Here is a 20,627-nt window from a genome sequence, read left to right on the forward strand (position 1 = left end):
GAAGAGGAAAAAGAAATGAAAGTTGTTACACGAGAGGTTTTAATGAGGGAAGTCAGGAATGTGTGGCAGCGAGGGACAGTGGTGTCCTGCAGGTCTGTCCCTTTGGGGCCAGCAGTCCCTGGCAGGAGCCAAAGCTGCTCACCAGCTGCTTGTGCTGGAGCTCACAGCTCCAGCCCTTCCCAGGAGGCTCTTGGATCCTGTTCAGTGTTTCTCCGTGATGAAAATCAAAATCAGTCCACCCTGTTCCTCTGAGTGTGCGTGTGCAATCAGGATGATTGAACAGGAGCAGCATCCCCAGGCTGCACTGCCTCGGCCCTGCCTACTCAGCTGATTGCACCTGACCTCCACTTGGAGTTCAACCCTGAGGGCTGGGGAAGCTGCTCTGCATCACCAGCCATGACATCTGTCCTTCTGCAAGGTGGGAAATGTTTGTTTGCATCGTATTTCCCGACTCCATTGATCTTTGGGGAGAGCAGGTGGTGATGGGGAGTTTGTGCATCCTGGGTAGGTTGGAAAGCAGCGCTGCTGTGATGGTTGCTCACTGCCCTGATTCCCTTCCCAGGCTGGGGTGTCTCAGGCAGGACCACGTGGCTGTGTTGGCTGGAGGGTAGTTGGTAACACCATGGTACTTCCAGCTTTTGCTGTATAATCCCAGGGGGAGCTTCCAAGACCTCCAAGGAAACTCAAAGGCTCCAGGTACCCAGGACTGCTTCCCTTGTTCGCCTCCTTTGTCTTTGCCTCCTTTATTTTAGCAATGAACCACACAAAGCAAACAGGTTTCAGGTAAAACCCGAGCTGGTTTCTGTTTTTTGTCTGGTTGTTGACATCAGTCCATCCTCCAGCAGGACTTGGCTGTGACGTTTGTGGGCTCCACGCCTGTGTGGAGTCTGGTGAGCTCATTCTTCCGATGCAAAAGAGAGCTGGAGCAGAGCATGGCTGCTTTTATAAGCAACAAATGCATTTGTATTGAAATCAGCCAATTAAGAATTGAGCTATTCTGCTGTAAAGCAGGGAATTGAGTTCTGTCGGTACAAGCAGACCCCTTGAGAGTAGTCTGATTTTTCCTATTAATTTTGGCTTGCTCAGTTATCCTCTCCCTCTCCAATCTGTCGGAGACAAGTCACTGCATGTCAGATCTCTGGTGTGGCCCAGCACAGCTTCTATTGTGTGGGTTGGAAAAGACCTTTAAATCAGGGAGTTCAACCATTATCCAGCACTGCCAAGCCATCTACATGTCTTTTAAATACCTCCAGGGGAGGTGACTGTGAGCAGCCAGTTCCAATGCTTGGCCACCCTTTCAGTGAATGAATTTTTCCTAATATCCATCATAAACCTGCCCTGGCACAATCTGGGCCATCTCATCTTGTTCTATCACTTTTTACCTGGGAGAAGAGACTCTGTAGCCTAGCTACCACCTCCTTTCAGGCAGATGTGGAGCCTTCTTTTCTTCAGGCTAAAAAACCCCAGCTCCCTCATCTGCTTCTCATAAGCCTTGTGCTCCAGACCCCCCACTAACTTTGTCCTTTTTTCTGCCTCCCCTCCTTATCCAAAGTGTCTTATTTCTGTGGAGGTTTCCTGTGGTTATGGGATATATGGCAGTGGTGTGACTGACCCCTTCTCAGCCCAGGGAACTGTGGTACAGTGTTTATTTCTTAATCCACAGCAACACTATTACAGGCACAGCAGTGCTGCTGAATTAACATTTGTCCAGCTGAGAACAGTTTGGCTTTCAATAAATAGCAGCCTTTTTATTTGTCATAATTTGTGTGTGTTGAACAGGGAGCACCATTACTCATGATGGCAGGGATGTGTAAGGATGGTGGAGCTGCAGCAGGGAGGAGCAACAAGAGTGTGGCTGAAGGGAAAGATCTGTGACAGGAACAGAAACAGGGCTGGGATTTTATTTTAGGGTTAAGTTGGGATGACCAGGAGGTGACTCTGCAAACAGCTCCAGCCTCTTAACCCTCAGTGGCCTTGTGCCTGCACTCAGGATCATGCTGGGCTAGAAGAGAAATGTGGGGGAAAGTGGCTAGCACTCAGCCAGAGCAGCCTGCAGCCAGACTGCCCAGGAAATCCCACCTCAGGCTTCCCATTTTTTACAGAACAATTTTACTGTGTCCTTTGCATGTCTGCCTGTGGTCTACATCTACACTACACACCTCCAGCTCCTTCTGGGGACTTGTTCTTCCCTAAAAATTTCAAGCAATTATAAAAAGAGCTTTAGAGCTAAATGCATGTACAGGATACTTTCTTTCCACCTCAGATTAATTCTCTATCTTGCCCTTTAGATGAACAGACCATGCTCTAGAGGATGAACTGGCTTGAACTTGAACTTCTCTTTCTTTTTGAATACATAATGAAGCCTTCAGTGGTCCAGGGAAAGCCAGTGATGAGAGCTTTGTCCTGGGGGGATGAGTTCAGGCAGAGTGCTTGCCTTGCAGCCCATATGGTTGCCTTCACTGCTGGGCTCATGGATACTCTGAGAAGAGACACGTGGCTCCCTGAGCTCCCTCTTCTTCCCCCTTCCAGCCAAAAATGAAAAGTCTCAGTGAAAATGCCACAAAGCCTCATCATTTCTCTGTGAAACGGGGCACTGCTTATGGACAGACATGTAGTTAAACCTGTGGTTCCTCTCTTTGTCATGCAATTTGAGCAGTAGGAAATAGTGAGGCTTGCACATTTTGTGTAGTGGTAACTATGTGTTCAGCTGTATTTTGCAATAATGGACAATATGGTGTTTTATGACTGCTGTATTCTTGCCTTTGAAGGAAGAGGAGCTAATTGAAGACTTCCTTTCCTCCCAGTTGAAAAGGTGCAGATTTCGGAGCACATCCATCACCATTATGGCCTCTCTGTGCTCTGTCAAAGCCCTCTGTGGGTCCAGACAGCTGCTGAGCAGCCCCTTCCCCTGGCTGGTGGAAACAGCACACTCTGTTGTGTCTCAGTGATTGCCCTGGAGCCTGTGGGGAGTGCAAACTCCTGGAAGCAGAGCTTCATGTGCTGTGGGGAATGCAGCACTGGAGAGTTCCCTCTGCCAGCCACAGAGATGTCTGTGTGCACAGTCTGACTTCAGATGATGTCTTTTCTGGTTTTAGACTAAATTGCCAGTTTCTCTCAGCAAGGAAGCTGCTTAATGACTCAGCTCATCCCCGTTTGCTCACAGGGGAGTCCAACACCTTGGTGGGCAATAGAATATTTGGTGAGGCATCTAATGGGCTGCCTTTTGAGCCAGTCCCAACAAGAGGCTAGCAGGATCCACAGAGCAATTCTGAGCTTTAGCATCCTGGCACAGAGCACAGCATCAGCCTTTTCCTTGGGGGTCCCATAAAGACACAGCTGCCTTCCCATCAGTTTCAGGCTCATGCTCCTGGATGGTGCTTACCCCTGTGGCAGCTTTAGACCAGCCACCTTGCTTCTGGCAAGTCAGTCTTCAAAGCCCTCAGAAATGATGGGGGAAACAAAAACAGCCATTCTTTTATGCTGTTGTTTTTCTGGGATGACTACTAGCAAGTCAGCCTCACACACAAAAGCATTGGCAAGTTCAAAGCCTTGCCATGCAGTTTAAACTTTCCTGTTTGTGGAAAGTTTTGAGTTCACCCAGGTGGGAAAGGGAGGTAGGGAAAAGATAAGGCTGGGATGGATGTAGAGCAGAAGGGAGAAGGGCTCAATGCTGCTTCTTCCTTAAGCAATGGGCAACCACTGCTGCTGGTGGCCACATGTCTTAGGCCTGCTCCCATGCCATGGGTAAATCTCTTGCTGCAAATCCCCAAAGTCCTGGGATAGCTGGGGATGGCTGTAGGAGAACATCTCTCCAGGAATTTGCCTGCTGAGGCTGCCTTCCCTCATGTCAGCAGTGCTCTGGGAGCATGATATGCCCACCAGCCTGGAGCAGTGACGTTGCATTGCATCTTTTCCTGACAGGGAAGTGTTTTAGAGGGGTTTGATCACTGTGGAGCCATTTCAGAAAGCTGACAGCATTTGCTAATGCTGAGCTCACACAACTGTGTAAGTCATGAGTCACATTGTGAGCTGGTCTTATTTTTGTGCAGCATGTCAGACCAGCTGGGAGGAAGGAATGCCAGGGCCTGTTCAGGGAAGGGCTGCTGTATTTATTTTTTTTTTAACCAGGACTTTTTTCCTTCCTTTTATCTCTTTGTTTTCTTACATGTGTGATGACTTGCCTATTTCAGGCTGACTGCTCTTTCAAAACAGAGCCTTACCACGGTAGAGAGTGCCAAGGGCTCTTCATGGGGGATGGTGAGGCTGCTCCTTCCTGAGCACTCAGATATCCCAGGCCAACAGCAGGCACAGCTGGGAGAATGGTTCACATTTCTGTGTGCAAAGCCAAGCTCTGAAGTGCTTCCCCCTTCACTGCCCAAGCAAGACTCTCAAGGAAAATTCTCCCTGAATCAAAAATGTCAGCCAGGCCTATGGGATTTTGCAGACAGAGATTAAGCTCTCTTTCTATATCTCCCTCACCAGAGTGAAGAAAAGCAGCCCAGGCTGACCTGTATTAGACCTGAATGGAAACACAAAAGGCTTAGAGTGTAAAATGCTCCCAGACCCACTGCTGAGCTGAAGTATAGATCCTGTTCCTCTTTGCTTGGAGACCTGTGTGTCTGTGCCCTGCTGTGCCCCAGCAAACTGCATGATTTCACTGCCAAGCTCAGAGCTCTCTCTGAAAGGTGTCAGCAGCATCAGAAAAACCCAAATGAAAACTCAGGGAGCACCCACCCCCAGGTCCCCATCCCTAGGAATATCTGAGCAGGTTAAAAAAGAGACGGCTGAGTATCTCCTCTGGTTTTGTTGGTGGCAGGCAGCAAAACATCAGGGCTCAAGAAAAGCAGTTTTCAGACCTGGAAAAGGTAGGCAAGGGTAGGAACACACTGCTGGCAAAGGCTGGGTACTCATGCTGCTCTTTGCATTTTCTTTCCTCCAGGAACTTCAGAGAAATCCTCATCTGATCACGGATGGAGTTAGCAGATTTGACATCATGCAAGGAGAAATAGGTAAGGTGATATTCTTGATTTGGAGGAGATCTGCACAAAGCAATAACCTGTGACTGCTTTACCATGTTCCAAGTGCTCAGTGGGAAGATGTGGACCATGGCAGCTGCAGTTAACAATCAGTGCAGGTCAATCTAGACTGGCACAAGTCCACAGACAACTGATTGCAGATATTTAACAGGATTCCCAAATGCAGCAGCTCAAATCTTTGTCACTCTTGTCTGGCATCTGCCTTCTGTCTGTGTAAGGCCAAGCTTAGAAATGGAGATCCAACTGAGATCAGGCAGATGCTTCAGGAAGAAAGGTCAAACACAGTTGAGTGTGAGTAGATAAACAGGCACAGCTCTGACTTCTGTAGGGCTGAATTTTCTTTCCTTTCTAAAATCTTCATTTGTCTGCCAGTGTTTTCTTCCTGTGGATATTTCTGTTCAACTCCTGCAATACTTACCCAATATCAGAGTAGGTATCTGCACCCTGTGTCAGTTCCATCTTGTGCTCCTTGACCATGTTTGTCTTTTGGAGCAGCTCTGCTCCCATGGAGTAAGAAATGCTTTCCCATTTCTCACTCCACTGAGAAGTCTGAAGGTTTCCTAAAGAGTGTTCTGTGTGGCATTTACATTATCTGGAAAAATTTCTTTGTCCAGGATTTTTCTCCTGGGAAGCTGAGAAGCTTCAGAGAAAAGGAAAACAATTCTTATCTCATTTGCTTCTCCTATGTTTTGTTCCTTTGGAATGTGCTTGGAGATTGTTTACCCACAGGTGATTGTTTCATTGGATTCTGCTGTGAGTTGTTTTCACTCATTGGCCGATTGGGGCCAAGCTGTGTTGGGACTCTGGAAAGAGTCACTAATTTTCATTATTATCTTTTTAGCCTTCTGTAAGTATCCTTTCTGTATTCTTTAGTATAGTATAATATTCATTAATATAATATAGTATCATAAAATAATAAATTAGCCTTCTGAGAACATGGAGTCAGATGCATCATTCCTGCCTTTGTTGGGGCATTTCCCAACAAATACAATAGTTCTGGGCTGCAAGTCTCAACATGACTGCAAAAGACAAGAGCAGCCTGAAAGTAGAAAAGGGTGGCTGGTCACAGCAGGGCTCCCAGTGGACATTGCTGGTGAATTCTGGACTGTGCTTCACCATTTTGGAGGGGGGAAAGCAGACAGAAGAATGTTGGTTACTTTTAGCAAAGTGGCTCTTAGATGTTGCAGCCCATTCCCTTTCTAAAGAGTCAGCTGTGATCCAGAACAGCAAGTGATTGACTGGATGCACTGGATTATTCCCTCCCCTGAGGTGACTGCTGGATGCTGGCTGCCCTGGGCTCCCTGACGCTGCGAAAACAATTTTTGGAAAATGTTTTGCCCAAGGACCAAGGATTCCAGGAGGATTATGCTGGGATTTTCCATTTCCGGGTATGTATTCCCTGTGCTATTGGTACCATTTGAGCTTGGCTGGGTTGGATTGCAAAGGGCTCCAAGCTGCAGCTCCACATCCCAACACCCTTGAATGCTTTGGTTCTTCAATGCTGACTCCCAGTTCGGAACTTTGCAGAAAATCCTGAATTTTTTAACGATTCCTCGTGCTCCAGGTGGTACAATTGCACTTCAGGGAATTTGATGCCCTTTTCTGAAAGTTATGACTGCAAAGGCAGCGGTACCAGCTGTTCAGATAGATTTGTGTACATATATGTTTTAGATGGCATTCTGGTGGCTGCTTTGATTTGGGCAGTGTGTTATGGCTGTCATCTCACCTGCACTGTCTCTTTGGGCTCGTTTTCTGTTTCCCCACTTCACCTTGCCCTTTTAGCTCATTGAAACGGCTGGAAATTACAAATCCTTGGAGACAGAGCAGAGGAACAGGCTTTTGATATTTTGAAAAGAGATTTGTTTCAGAGAGAGGAACAAGGCTTTTTAGTAAATCCCACTTTCTACCAACTCCTGAAATTGTCTGAATCTCCCAGGAGGGTGACGCGGGTAGCAACTGGCAGGCTCTGCTTGCTTGTGTCTGAGTCAAACAAATATCTGGTGGGATTAGAAGAGCTTGCAGCACCATTAAACTCCAGAAGCTAAACTGGATGTGGAGAAAATCTGGATAAACTCAGCCATCCCTCATCCCCCTTACTTCACAAATATCTCTTGTTTTATGCAGTTCAGTACCAGAGAGTTCTGGCAGTGGGACTTGTTTGACCTCCTAGGCTCTTGTGGAGCAGCACCAGGAGGATTATCTTGTGGACAGCCTAATTTTTGCTCTGTTCCTTTGCTCCTTAAAATACCAGATGTTTCTATCTTGGCCCATTTCCAGCACACACACTGCCACACTGTGTGAGATAAACCAGCTGAAGGGACCCCAGTCTGCTTAAAACACATTAAAAGGATGCAAGCTAGATTGTCTTTCATGGGAGCTTTGAAAAGATTAGTTAGGCGCAATCCTTAAATCTTAAGCAGTATAAATACCTTACAGTATTTGAAAATGTTTTCCCTGTCATCTCATCTGCAAATCAATGCAACTGTTTCTGGCTTTCCTTGAGCAATAAACCCCTGAGAAAGCTCCTCTGAATGGAAATGCTTCTCTGCAATGCCTTTCAATTATTCCATCAAAGATATTTTATTGCCATCCACAGGCTAAGCAACCAGTCCTCAGTTCAGTGAGGAATCACAAACAAGGCATATCATATGCTAATAGAATAATTTTAGCTTATAACTTTTTTCTTCACCATTTTGGAAGTGGAGCATCTTGCCTCTCAGGAGTACAAGGGGCTGCTCCAGTGTTCCTGTACAGCAGGAGCTGTTCAGCTGCAAGAGTCAAGGATGTTCAGCACTTCATCAGCTGTAGTTAAGATGGGCAATGTTTTTATCTAGGGAATAATTACAGTGATGTTATTTCCCCAGGGATTAAGTTAGTCCCATGTTTGCATAGGAATCCCTTTCTCACAGCTGGAGGGATCTGCCCTGGGTGTTAATGTCCCTGCTCTACAGGAAAAAACTGATGAAATCTTTAAAGACCAAAAATGGTCAAGATCTCAGTTTCAAGAAGCATCCAAAAAGTGCTTTTTAACACCATACAAAAGGTTGGTGTTAGTTGATAGACATGTGATTTTCTCCTTACTCAATTTCAGAACTGGATTTTTCTAAGATGCCTGTCCAGGAAGGAGAAAAGGAGGCAAAATAACCACACAGCATTCCCCCTTTGACCATCAGAACCCTAGATGTGTTATTGTCATCTTGAGACGGTCCATTTCTTTTTCTTCTCTTAAGGAAAATAAAGTCCTGATTTAAAAGGCTTATTCTAAATGCAAAGGGAAAGAACTTCCCTCTTTGCATCCTGCCTAAATAGCAATTCTTGGTTTTATTTACTACCACATTCACAGCTGCAGTACTTAAATCCCATAAAGGGATATAAAGAAATTTCATTAAGCCGGTCTCAAGCCACATCCTCTGAAAGCAGGAGAATGGCTTCTCCTGCACCATTCTTGTACTTCCAGAGCACTCTAGGATTTCCCATGAGATTTCTTCTTCCTTCTGTGGCTTTTCCTGTCCTTGTGAGCTCAGATGAGACCACCTGAAGGTCTGTTGTGACAATCAGGACAAAGCAGCTGAAGAAAAATACGCTGCTGCATTCAGACAGCCTCCAAGCTTGACCTCCCTACCAAACATGGCCAAAGAACTTGACTTTTGGAAAAATATCCCTCAGTAGGTTTGGACTGCATTAATCCCACAGCAAGTCCTGCACGTTCTCCTTGTTTACCTGTTGTGATTGCACACGGGGAGGTGTGGCTGGATGTCACACCTCTTCACACAGACCTGCTCCTAGATGTTGGCAGAAGGGCTCCTGAGGTGACTGAAAGGACATTTCCTTTTGGACATTCCTTTTGCCTGTCTCTCCTCCGGGCAGAGGACAGTCAGTGGAAGGCTTTTCCTTGAGCCAAAATCAAGCAGAAACCCCAAATATCTCCTGGAGCTCAAGGTAGAGGTTCCAACCCAAGTTAGGGGTTCCAACCCAATTTAGGTGGTTCCAACCCTCCTGCCACCACTGGTGCAGGAAGGGAGAGGCCTGGGTGAGGCAGAAATGTGGGCAGGATCAGACCTGCTTTCAGCTGAGCAGTCTGTAAGCTGCTTTGCTGCTGGGCAGATCTAGTCTGGTGCTTTTCTAGCAGAACAGCTCATTCTGGGGTTTTTCATTGACCGGAGCTGTTGAAATAAAATCATGCTAGACTAAATCTGTTGCTGGCATACTTCCACTAGAGTCCTTAGCATTACTGCAAATAAGAGCTTGGCCTCTTATGATTTCAAATCATGCTAAGCTACATTAATCTGCTAATGACTCTGGAAATGGCTCCTTTAGTTCATCCCCCCAGATCTTTATTCCTGTCTTTTCCCTTGAAAAGTTTCATCAGCTGGAGAAACACCTGCTCTGTCCACATGCTGGAGAGACTGCCTGTGTCCTTCTCATCCATCAAGGAGATGGATAACACCTCAAAGCAGTCTTTAGTCACTACACTGTCTCCATCCATGACAGCGTGTCAGAGTCTTAATTGAAACACAGAGGAAAGGAAATTTAGAGGCTGGATCTTGACAAAACCTCTCTGGCCAAGAGCTGCACTGTGGGGAAATATCCAAGTGTGGCTGAGGAGTGAGGCTCGTGGAATCCACCTGCTGATCATTCTTTATCTCCTTGAGCTATTGCCCAAGAATATTTGCATACTCCCCTGTTGCATCTCTCCTCCCACTGATTGCAGGACCAGTTACACTCCCCAAGGACTTTCCCTGCCACTGGGAAATCTAGCCAGCTGGTGGCTTGTTTAACAATGGGGACCATTAGCCTGAGGAGTTCAGGACAGAACTTGCATGTATCCATGTTGCTTTAGATTAATTCCTGTGCTAGTTCAGGAGGATTTTTCTTTCCATGGGCATTAGTGCTTAAAAGAGGCTCATTATTTTATTTTTTCCCTCTCTTTTTAAAATATATTTTTTATTTTATTTATTTCCAGTTCTGGCAGTATGGAGAATGGGTGGATGTAGTGATAGATGACCGGCTGCCATTCCTAAATGGAAGATACCTGTCTGTACACCCCCGAACTTCAAATGAATTCTGGCCATCCTTGCTGGAAAAAGCATATGCCAAGTAAATACACCTGGTCTGTTCTTCTACCAAGTGCTGAATGCTTTCTGGGGGTGGTTTCACCCTCTGCCTTGTGCAAAGCACACAGGAAGGAGTTGAGGCTGACAGATGCCTCTGTGGTGCTGTGCTTGTGTTGGCTGCAGCAAACATGGGGACAACATAAACAGGAGATGTTGGCCTTGGGTTAGACCTAACTCTACCCAGCCCTAAAGGCAGCCAGCCCTAAATCTGCCCCTAAATCTGGGATGTTAATGCCTGAGAAGCAAAATGAGCAGGGCAATGGTGACACAAAAGGGCCTGGAGTGTCCTCCTGTTTTCAGGGAAACTCCTTTGTCTCTGTTTTCCTTTCTGTGTTGTCCTCTGTTTGGGTCTGCAGAGTCCAAGCACAGATTACCTGTGTTTACAGACACCAATCAGAGATCATGTGGGTATTTGGAGCAGGCAATGAGAGGAAGCAGGACTGAAGAACATGCCCAGGCACAACACACACACTCCTGGGACTCTCTGATCAGCTCTCACTGCTCAGAGAGCTCTGACTCTAAGCTGAGCTCCCCAGAGTATGCAAGGTAAATAATGCCTAATAAAGAGATAACAATTTTTTAAAATCCTCTGGAGAGAGAATGGATCGGATTGTGGTCCCTTAGCATTTGCCCACTTCTCATTATTAAAAATGCTGAAGAAAAAGTCCTGTGTTAGGGGTGGTATGAAGGGCTGGAACTTGGTACCTGAGGCTGGTGTGGCATTTGCACTGCAGCGAAGAGGAGATGAGGAAAAGAGATAATAATTTTGGCAGATTTGGCCAGGAAAAAGCAAATGTTAAAGCAGCATGAGAGCAACTCAGGAAGGGGATGCATTTTGCCCTGAGATATCTCAGAAAAGTTGACTCAGGATTCAGTATCAATTTGCTGCATAAGATTTTAATTACAATGCATACCAAACCTCTATTAAATTAAAGTTGCAAGCAATGCTGTTTATGAGATTCCCATTGGAGAAGTTATTCCCCAACGCCCAAGACAAATTCTTTTCATCAGTGTAGGACAAGGACAACTCTTCAAAATACAATTAGCTGCAGACTTCATTTGATTACATTCATTAAATACAGTGTGTATGGAGGGGTTTAACAGCATGCTCTACCTGCTCTAAGTACAGCATGTTCCAGCTTATTTGCTGTCTCAATAAAAACCACACGATAAAAACAACAAGGACTGTGCTGGCAATATTAAATTATTATCCTATTATTGTGCTCTAGCAGAGTGAACTAGGAACAGTGCTGAGAGCTCATTTCTGCCTTGCCCTGGAAGCATGGGTAAATACCTTCACCTCTCTTCTCCTTTTTCTCATTTGCAAAAGGAATACTGGCCATTTTTGTGAAGAGCCCTGTATAAGTAGGATGTAGAAACTAACAGTTCAGCTCCATTTGACCTGAAACATCCATTTGAACTAGTCAGCCTTGGCTCCCTTCCTGTTCAGAGAAAAGAAACTGCATGCTTCAAGATGAGATGCAGCTCATCTCCCAGAAATGCCTGTGTTGGCCTGAGATGCACCTTATTATTATTTTGCGCTGTCTGTGAATGGCTCTGGACAGCTGCCTCAGACGGGGATGAAGGCACAGAAACAGCTCCCCCTTTGTCTCCTTCCTTCCTTCCACAGGACGTGTGTTGTGCCTGGCCAAGTATTTCAGTCACGTTGCCTTTCATTACCTGGCCACAGTGTCTGCCCAACCCAGCTCCCCTGTGCTCACCACCTCGATGCACACCTTCATTTTTAAAGCAAGCACTGTGTATTGTTTATGAAAACAATGTAAGGACTAATTAACTTCTCTCTCTTTCCCCCCCCCCTCTCTTTTTTTTTTTTTTTTAATCTATTTAAATTTTTTTTCCATAGGCTGCAGGGCTCCTACCAGAACCTGAATGGAGGCTACCTCTCAGATGCTTTAGTAGACCTCACAGGTGGAGTCCAGGTGCAGTTTTCATTGAAGGAGCCACCTTCTGATCTGGAGGAGATCCTGAGAGCAGCTGACAGGTCTCGGTGTCTCATGGGCTGCAGCACCTCGGGCCAGGTGAGTCGCAGGGCTGGTCACACTCACTCTCTGGGTCCACTGGCTTTGCACAAAGGCTGCTCTTGGCAGGGGAAAGGGAAACCCATCACCACTCTGTAAAATAGTTACAGTTTATGGATGCCCCAAGGGATCCTGGCAGCAGAAAGCAGATAAGATTATTTGGTAAGGGCTGTAAAGGCATTTGGGCAGAGGTGGCTGGATTGCTCTGTTCCAGAGGGGGTTGCAGCTTCTCTCCTGGCTAATTCCACTGCAGTACAGTGGTGTCCTCTTCCAGCAGGACTGATTTTGGCCTCCTAACTTTGTGATCAGCTCTGGCAAGGCCAAGACACGCCTCTCTCTCTTCTGTGAAAGGATGCAATGTGACCGTGTTCACAGGGGTCTTGGGATGAGGGAAGAGATGAGGATCTGACTCCATGTTTCAGAGGGCTTGATTTATTATTTTATCATATATATTATATTAAAACTATACTAAAAGAATAGAAGAACAGATTTCATCAGAAGGCTAGCAAAGAATAGAAAAAAAAAACAACAAAGGCTTGTGTCTTGGACAGAGAGTCAGAGCCCACTGACTGTGATTGGTCATTAATTAGAAACAACCACATGAGACCAATCACAGATCCACCTGTTGCATTCCACAGCAGCGGAGAATCAATGTTTACAGTTTGTTCCTAAGCCCTCTCAGCTTCTCAGGAGGAAAAATCCTAAAAAAAGGATTTTTCATAAAAGATGTCTGTGATAGATGTAGTTCTCTCATTGTGGCTTGCAGCCTTACTGGTATTGATGCTGGGCAGTTGCAAAGTGTGACCATGTTCACAGGGGTCTCAGGTTGAGGGAAGAGATGAGGATCTGACTCCATGTTTCAGAAGGCTGATTTATTATTTTATTATATATATTATATTAAAACTATACTAAGAGAATAGAAGAAAGGATTTCTTCAGAAGGCTAGCTAAGAATAGAATAGGAAGGAATGATAACAGAGGTTTGTGGCTTGGACTCTCTGTCCGAGCCAGCTGAGCTGTGATTGGCCATTAATTATAAACATCTAAGATGGGCTAGTCAAAGATCTACCTGTTGCATTCCACAGCAGCAGATAATCAATGTTTACATTTTGTTCCTGAGGCCTCTCAGCTTCTCAGGAGGAAAAATCCCAAAGAAAGGATTTTTCATAAAAGATGTCTGTGACAGCAAAGGGCTTTGTGATATTCAGCAAGTACCTTTGATAAAACATCTCCAAGGCTTCCCCTACAGCATGTGGCATGTGGCAGTGAATGTGTGACACTGCTCTTGGGGTGCCTGCCTCCTCAGGACAGGAGGCTTGGCTGCTGCAAGCAAGCCAAGGACTGTTCTCTCATCTCAGGTGCAGTGGGAACGGCCACATTCCTGGAGGAACATCCCTGAGGAGCTGCTGTGGTCAGACCCCAGGCTTTGTTTAGTGCAAATGACACTCATGGGAGCTGGTGGCTGTGTCTGTGTGGTGTGGCAGGAGCTAAAAGCTGTGCTTTCTCCCCTCTGCAGTCAAGCAGGAACATAGAGCTGAGGAATGGGATTGTGCAGGGCCATGCCTACACCGTCACAGGAGCTGTGAAGGTAAGGCCAGGGTCTTGTTCCTGCCTGCAGATCTTGTACTGATGATCCACCACAGGGCAGTGGTGCTGCTGGTCCAGTCAGAGTGAGGTGAATTAGCTCCACGCTCAGGGGGCATTGCTGAAAGCCCATAGTTCAAATTCCAAGAGATGGAAGGACTCTGCCACAACAAAAAGAGGGAGGATATCCAAATCCATGTTGTTTTCTAACGGAAAATGCAACTGAAATTGACTTTTCTTGTGGGACACTTCAGCAGTGTGTCCCAAACACAATACAATACCAGTGTGTCAAATCCAACATTTCTGGAGATTTTTTTTCCATGCTGACTCTTTAAAAATGTGCTTTTGTGATTCAAATGCAAGCAGAACCACTGGCTGAAATTGTGGGATTTGTCATCTGATGCAAATCTACATTTGTTCAGCTCAATCACAAGCTGCCAAAAATCACTGTGTGAGGAGTAAATCGCTGGTTCAAGAACAGCGTTTCTCCATCTTTTAAAGCTGTTGTACTCATGCAGAACTGCTCCTGGCTGAATATTAATATTGATGATCTGAGAACCAATTTATCACATGGATCAAAAGAAATTAAGGATTTTTTACAGCCAGAAGTCAGAACATGGCTTAGCCCAGTAAGCTGTAGTGCACACAGGGAGAGTTAACAGTGAGGAGAGAAACCAAACAATAGCTATGCTGTCAAGCAAGATAGCTACAAAACCTCTGAATCTTGGAACCTAAAGTACCTTGGAAAGGGGATGCTGCTTTCCCTATAAGCTGCTTTCTCCCTTATCCCCCCTCTCTCTGTTGGTTTTCTCGTGCCATGGCATGCTTGGTGCTATCATCACAGCCAGCGTGCTGGTTTTTGGAGGCAAGGGGCTACAAAATGGAAATATGGGGGTTGCCAAGCTCCAGAGAAGGCCCCAGCTGTCTCTTTGCAGGGTAGAGGGGTGCCCCAATTCTGCTGGAAGAGAAGCAGGCTGCTCTGGCGTGTGAGAGAGGAGAAACAGTCTTTGCCCCACTTAATCAAGTGCCAAGACATCCAAGGGGCTGTCCTGAGGGGCAATAATTAGAGGCTGAGCCTTTGCCTGGGAAGAGACTGCCATGGTATTGTTTCCAACACTGCCTGTGTGCCTAAGGAGAGCCAGAAAACCAAGGTTTGCTTCTCCTTTCCACTTCCACCATTTTGGCTTCACTCACTGACAAAAGTTAATTGCTTCTGACTTAAATCAGTGGCAGCAAAAGGAGGAGAACACCAGAACCCCCAGCTGCTGCAAACCACAGCCCCACAGATTGTGTTTGTATTCCATTCTCTGTGCTGACTGTTGGCTTTCACTCCAGGCAGTCTGGTGACCTCATTCCTCAAAGTCTCTGCCTTTGCTGACTCACAGCATCAGATGTGCAGAATTAGGCACTGGAATTTCCCAAGGCTGTTGAATTCATGCAGTGTGACAGGAATGCTGCTGCTTCTCCCTGTGTCAGCTATTCACTGTCCTCAGGAAAGCAAAATGGTTTTCCTGAGAGGTTTTCTCTCACACATCCTTCCTTTGCAGTGCAGCAGAAGGCACTGATTTTTCACTGCTGGGAAAATGAGATCAGAGGTTAAATCTGGTCTCTGAGGTATAGAGGAAGTTCTGTTTTATTACCCTTCTCTTCACTGAATTGTGAAAAGCTGTGACTGAGTTTGTTTTTCTTTCCTCTTTACAGGTCCCCTACAAGAATGCCTGGAAGCATATCATCAGGATCTGGAATCCATGGGGCCATGGGGAGTGGAAGGGGCCCTGGAGTGATAAGTAGGGTCTTAAAGCTTTAATATAACACTGAATCAATCTTTTATAAGAACCTCTGCCTTGCACCCATTTTAACAAAACAGATATTTCCAAATCAGTTAATTATGAGCATTATTTCCATCTGCATAGCAACTGCCTGCAGAAATCCAATCCAGGGGAAACTAATGCAGCCTTGCCAGGCTCAGGTGTCCCTTCTTGTCTGTGTGTATGCATTTTACCCAGTGAATGATTCTGCAGAAGTCTTGGATGGAAGAGCTCTTATTTCCTGGAGTAAGCTCTGACCATGTCCTTGGATGGCTGCTTCTGTTGAATCCTCCTGCAGAAATCACACATCCACCTTCCTCCTCTTTCTTCTGCTCCCATGGGGCTGACTCTGGGAAGAGGATGGTCAGATGAGTCCATGGAGCAGGGCAGCACTGAACACAGAGGGACAGAAAGGGTGCTTGGTTATTCCAGAGGCAAAGTGCCAGGGAATGGCTTGAACTAATCTTTTGGATCCTTCATGCAGCTTTGGGGATGCAAGGATCACTTAGCTGCCTTTGTGGATAATCCAACGTCTCTTTCCCAAAGAAAATAATTATACAGACTGCAACATTATTTTGTAAACAAATAGATCTTAGTTTTCCTTTTGGAATTGCATCAGTGTTTCCATGATTAGAGAGATGTTCTTTTGCCACTCTTAGGTTATTTAATAGCATCCCACCCCTCCCTGTTGCTAGGACCACACACAAGCACTCTGCTGAGAAAAGTCAGGCTGGAGTGTTGCACCTGGAAGGGTTGGTGGGTTGTGTGGATGTGTCTGAGGCTGGGATAACATCCCTCTGCTCAGGCAGCATCCTCCCATCCTTTTGGAAGGGTGCATTACAATCTTAAGTGTAATTGAAATGTCAGCAGCACGTTCACAGGTGAGCTGCACAGATCAATAAATTATTGATTCACGTGCTGTTTATTTATCTTAAACTCTGCAGAAAGTACAATTATCACTTAATTATAAACATGCTGCTTGGAAACAGCACATCTGACTGGGTAATGTGCTCCCTGCATGTCAGTGGAATATCAGGGCTTCAGAGTGCTGTGGCTTGGGGCCTCTCCAGCCTGGGGACAGGTGACCAGGACAGAGGGGAGGATTCCCCACCCCAGGCTAGGCAGCTGAGTTCCATTTTTTCGTCCTGTTTCCAATGCACAGTTTGTTCACCCCTCCTGATCCCTCATGACCTGACCGGCTGCTTGGAGGAATAGGCCAAAGATGAAAAGCTGTGCCTCACATCTTGTTGATTTGTTCTTTTTTTGCAGCTCTCCTCAGTGGGACCGTGTTGAGCCTAAATACAGAGAAGCCCTCCTCAGAAATAAGGATGATGGAGAATTCTGGTATTTCCCTATTGATCCTTTGTCTGCAGGGTTTTCTATTTGCCTTCATTATGGAAAAAGTAATTTTGGCAGTTCTCTCTTCTTGATGGTGGCTCAAGGCACCCTGTGTTGGCTGTGTGCAAACAACAATTTGGAGATTGTCCTGACCCTGTGGTGTCAGAGGAAACAAGACCTAAAAAAATGGAGTTGGCCAAGATTAAGTGACAGGCTGATGAAATAAAAAAAAAAACAAAAAGAAAAGTGAGAGAAGTAAAAATCCAGCCCTCTGAGACCTGGTCATTTTGTCACACCACCTCTCCTCATAAAGTGTGTGGTTTGAACCTTGGACTGACAGATGCTTGGAGGGGACAGCTGGCTAAGCAGGTCACTGAGCTTGTGCACTTGGCTGCTCTGCAGGTGCTGCTTGTGGTTTTTCACTGCCTCTGATTGCTCCCAGGTACAGCTCAGCCATGCATGGGCTGTCCCTTGGAAAAACTGATTATTCAGAAAGTGCACACGTGCCCTGGGGGGCTCTGAGGAAAGCAGTGGGGTCTGAAACACACAGGTGAGGCTTGAGTGAAGCATGAGTATGGGACAGAGCACTGTGGAGCTACAAGGGACAGTGGCAGAGGTGTGCTGGAGATGGCAGGGCTCCAGCAAGGTACCCCTGAACGTGCCCTGTGCTTTACCCTGGGGCATTTGGGGCAGTCAGGGCAGCCCAAAATGCACTGAGAGCTGAGCTCTCCTGCAAGGTAGCAGCCAGCAGAGCTGCAGGTGCCTGCAGAGCTCTCCGCAATCTCCCTTCTTACAGACATGGGGTCAATGTGGATACAAACTGGTGTCTGCACAGAAACACAGAGGGTGGAAGCAGAGTCATCCCAGAGCACGTGGCACAGGACTGTGATAAGATGGTTGTGGAATACTCCAGTGAGGGAGACTCCACACCCTCTCTGGGCAACGTGTTCTGTCACAGACATCTTTTATGAAAAATCCTTTCCTTAGGATTTTTCCTCCTGAGAAGCTGAAAGGCCTCAGGAACAAAATGTAGACAATGATTATCTGCTGCTGTGGAATGCAACAGGGGCGTCTGTGATTAGCCCATCTTAAATGTTTGTAATTAATGGCCAATCACAGCCCAGCTGGCTTGGACAGAGAGCTGAGCCACAAACCTTTGTTATCATTCCTTCCTATTCTATTCTTAGCTGGCCTTCTGATGAAATCCGTTCTTCTATTCTTTTAGTATAGTTTTAATGTAATATATATCATAAAATAATAAATCAGCCTTCTGAAACATGGAGTCAGATCCTTGTCTCTTCCCTCATCCTGGGACCCCTCTGAACATGGTCACAATGTTCCAGTGTGTGGTCATTTGCGCAGTAAAGAAATTCTTCCTCATATTCAGGTGGAACTCGCTGTACATCAGTTTCTGCCCATTCCCTCTTGTGTCCTCTTGCTTGGCATCACCAAGCAGAGCCTGGTCCAACCTCTGACACTCTCCCTTCAGATACTGACATTGATGAGGTTCCCTCTCAAGGCTGGACAAGCCCAGCTCCCTCAGCCTTTCCTCAAAAGTGAGATGCTCCAGTCCCTTGATCATCTTTGTAGCCTCTACAGGACCTGCTCCAGCAGCTCCATGTCTCTCTTGTACTGAGAAGCCCAGAACTGGGCACAGCTCTCCAGATGTGCCTCACCAGGGCTGAGCAGATGGCCAGGATTCCCTCCTTTAGCTCTTGGCAACGTTCTTCTGTCTTGAACTGAACGGTGACATTTCCCTCCTTCTCTGCAGGATGTGCTGTAAGGACTTCCAGGAGCAGTTTTCATGGCTGTACATATGTAACAACACCCCAACATTCCTGGACTTTGGAGATGAGCACGGCACAGCAGCGTGGTCTCTGACCAGCTACACCAACCTGTGGAGCCCGGGCCTTCCCTCCAGGAGGAGCCGCTATTCCCGGGGTAAGGGATGCTCACTGCACTCACCTGGTGGTGTTCTCCTCCTCATTGATGTGAAAATTCACTCTGAGCACCGGATTGCACAAAGTATTGATCGCCAGGTGTTAATGGCTGCCTTTTCCCATTACAGCACTTATCAGCTAAACAGGCAGAAACAAAGCAACAGCAGCGCTGGCTGCTGAGTTAAAACGGGAGACTTGTGATTTAGGAACCTTTAAGTCAAAATGAGCTTGTATATCTTCTTTCAGCCAGTTGAAGTAGGTGTTACTGGGCACTTCATCAGAAAGTCTGGTCTGACAAATATGCTGTTGATTTTACAGAGCAAAAAGTGCTCTGAAATGGAATGGATATGGAATGTCACAGACACAGTTCATGAACAATCCTTTCCTTAGGATTTTTCCTCCTGAGAAGCTGACAGGCCTCAGGAACAAAATGTAAACATTGATTATCTGCTGCTGTGGGATGCAACAGGTGCATCTGTGATTGGTCTCATGTGGTTGTTTGTAATTAATGGCCAATCACAGCCCAGCTGTCTCAGACTCTCCATCAGTCACAAGATTTTATTATTCATTCCTTTTCTATTCCTTTCAAGCCTTCTGATGAAATCCTTTCTTCTATTCTTCTAGTATAGTTTTAATATAATATATATACCATAAAATAATAAATCAGCCTTCTATAACATAGACTCAGATTCTTGTCTCTTCCCTCGTGGGAACCCTATGCAAACCACCACAATGGAATGGAAAAAATGTGCTACCAAACTCTATTTTTTAAGGTAAAAAGGTCTTTTTGGGCTGATAAGACCAGTGGTTTTACTGCCTTTGCAAGAACTCTTCTGGCATTGTAAGCTCCAATCAATAGCAGTATATTTTTACATTTTTATCTTATCTCATCTCACTTTTTTTTTTACAGCTGCATCAGTGTTTGGGCTTTGTGTTTTTAATCTAGGATGGTAGTATCTGATCAGTGAAGAGGATTCTTTTTTTCTCAAATGACAATCCTTGACTTAGCAGCAACCAGGTTTTGGCTTACAGATTTCAGGCTCCTGCTCCTAACCTCAAGATGTGATAACAAAGCAATGCCTGTGCTGCTGCACACCACACCCACTGGGACTGAGCAAGGAGCTGCAGGGGCTTCTTGTAGGCAAGGGGCTACAAAATGATGGAAAGATAGAGGTTGCCAAGCTCTGAACTAGGAGTTTGCAGGCAGAACCATTTTCTTTGGACCTGTGTTTCCCAACAGCCCTCAAGTCCCTGTCCAAGCACAATCATTCAAATTTACAACTTTCAAGGCCACCCAGCACCGGGATCTGGCTTAAATTCTACTCTGCTGCCATCTCAGTCCTTTTTTAGCGCTTAGGGCAGTTCATTGCTCTTTTTTTTTGTAACCAGGAATGCTTCCTGTTAACCAAAGCCTTGGCCAAGAAGCAGCTGTTTCCCTCTGGGGCTCGACATTCTGTCTGTCCATCACAAACACTGGCAGCAGGGAAGAAGAGGGTAGCTTTGCACCATTTTATCCTTTTCTATGTGTTTATCACCTCAAAGCCACAGTCCTGTTCAGCTCAGCCTCTGGGTCAGGTGCTTGATTAAGAGGCACTTTCCTGCTTTTCTGCTGCTGGGAGAGTGTGCCACGCTGCCATGGAGGTGGAGCAGATGTAGGGGGGTTGAGAAATCCACACGACTTCCGTGACTTTGCCAGAAATTTCTAAAATTATGAATGTGCAATTAGTTTACCTCCAGATGCCTCAAGTTCTAGTGCTAGTGTGGAGACT

At 46.0% G+C, this 20,627-nt stretch overlaps 1 protein-coding gene across 4 annotated transcripts in view; it reads left to right on the forward strand.

Moving 5' to 3' along the window:
- CAPN13 (calpain 13) overlaps positions 1-20,627 on the forward strand; it is a 57,166-nt gene that overhangs the window by 15,166 nt on the left and 21,373 nt on the right. For all 4 annotated transcript variants that reach the window (XM_063152617.1, XM_063152615.1, XM_063152618.1 and 1 more), the window contains exons 4-11: positions 4,940-5,009; positions 6,306-6,424; positions 10,000-10,133; positions 12,015-12,189; positions 13,705-13,776; positions 15,474-15,559; positions 16,850-16,924; positions 18,690-18,859. In XM_063152617.1, the coding sequence (XP_063008687.1) occupies positions 4,940-5,009; positions 6,306-6,424; positions 10,000-10,133; positions 12,015-12,189; positions 13,705-13,776; positions 15,474-15,559; positions 16,850-16,924; positions 18,690-18,859 (901 nt within the window). The remainder of the gene's footprint in view (positions 1-4,939; positions 5,010-6,305; positions 6,425-9,999; positions 10,134-12,014; positions 12,190-13,704; positions 13,777-15,473; positions 15,560-16,849; positions 16,925-18,689; positions 18,860-20,627) is intronic.

Source organism: Melospiza melodia, chromosome 3 (genome assembly GCF_035770615.1).
Source record: "Melospiza melodia melodia isolate bMelMel2 chromosome 3, bMelMel2.pri, whole genome shotgun sequence".
NCBI lineage: Eukaryota > Metazoa > Chordata > Aves > Passeriformes > Passerellidae > Melospiza > Melospiza melodia.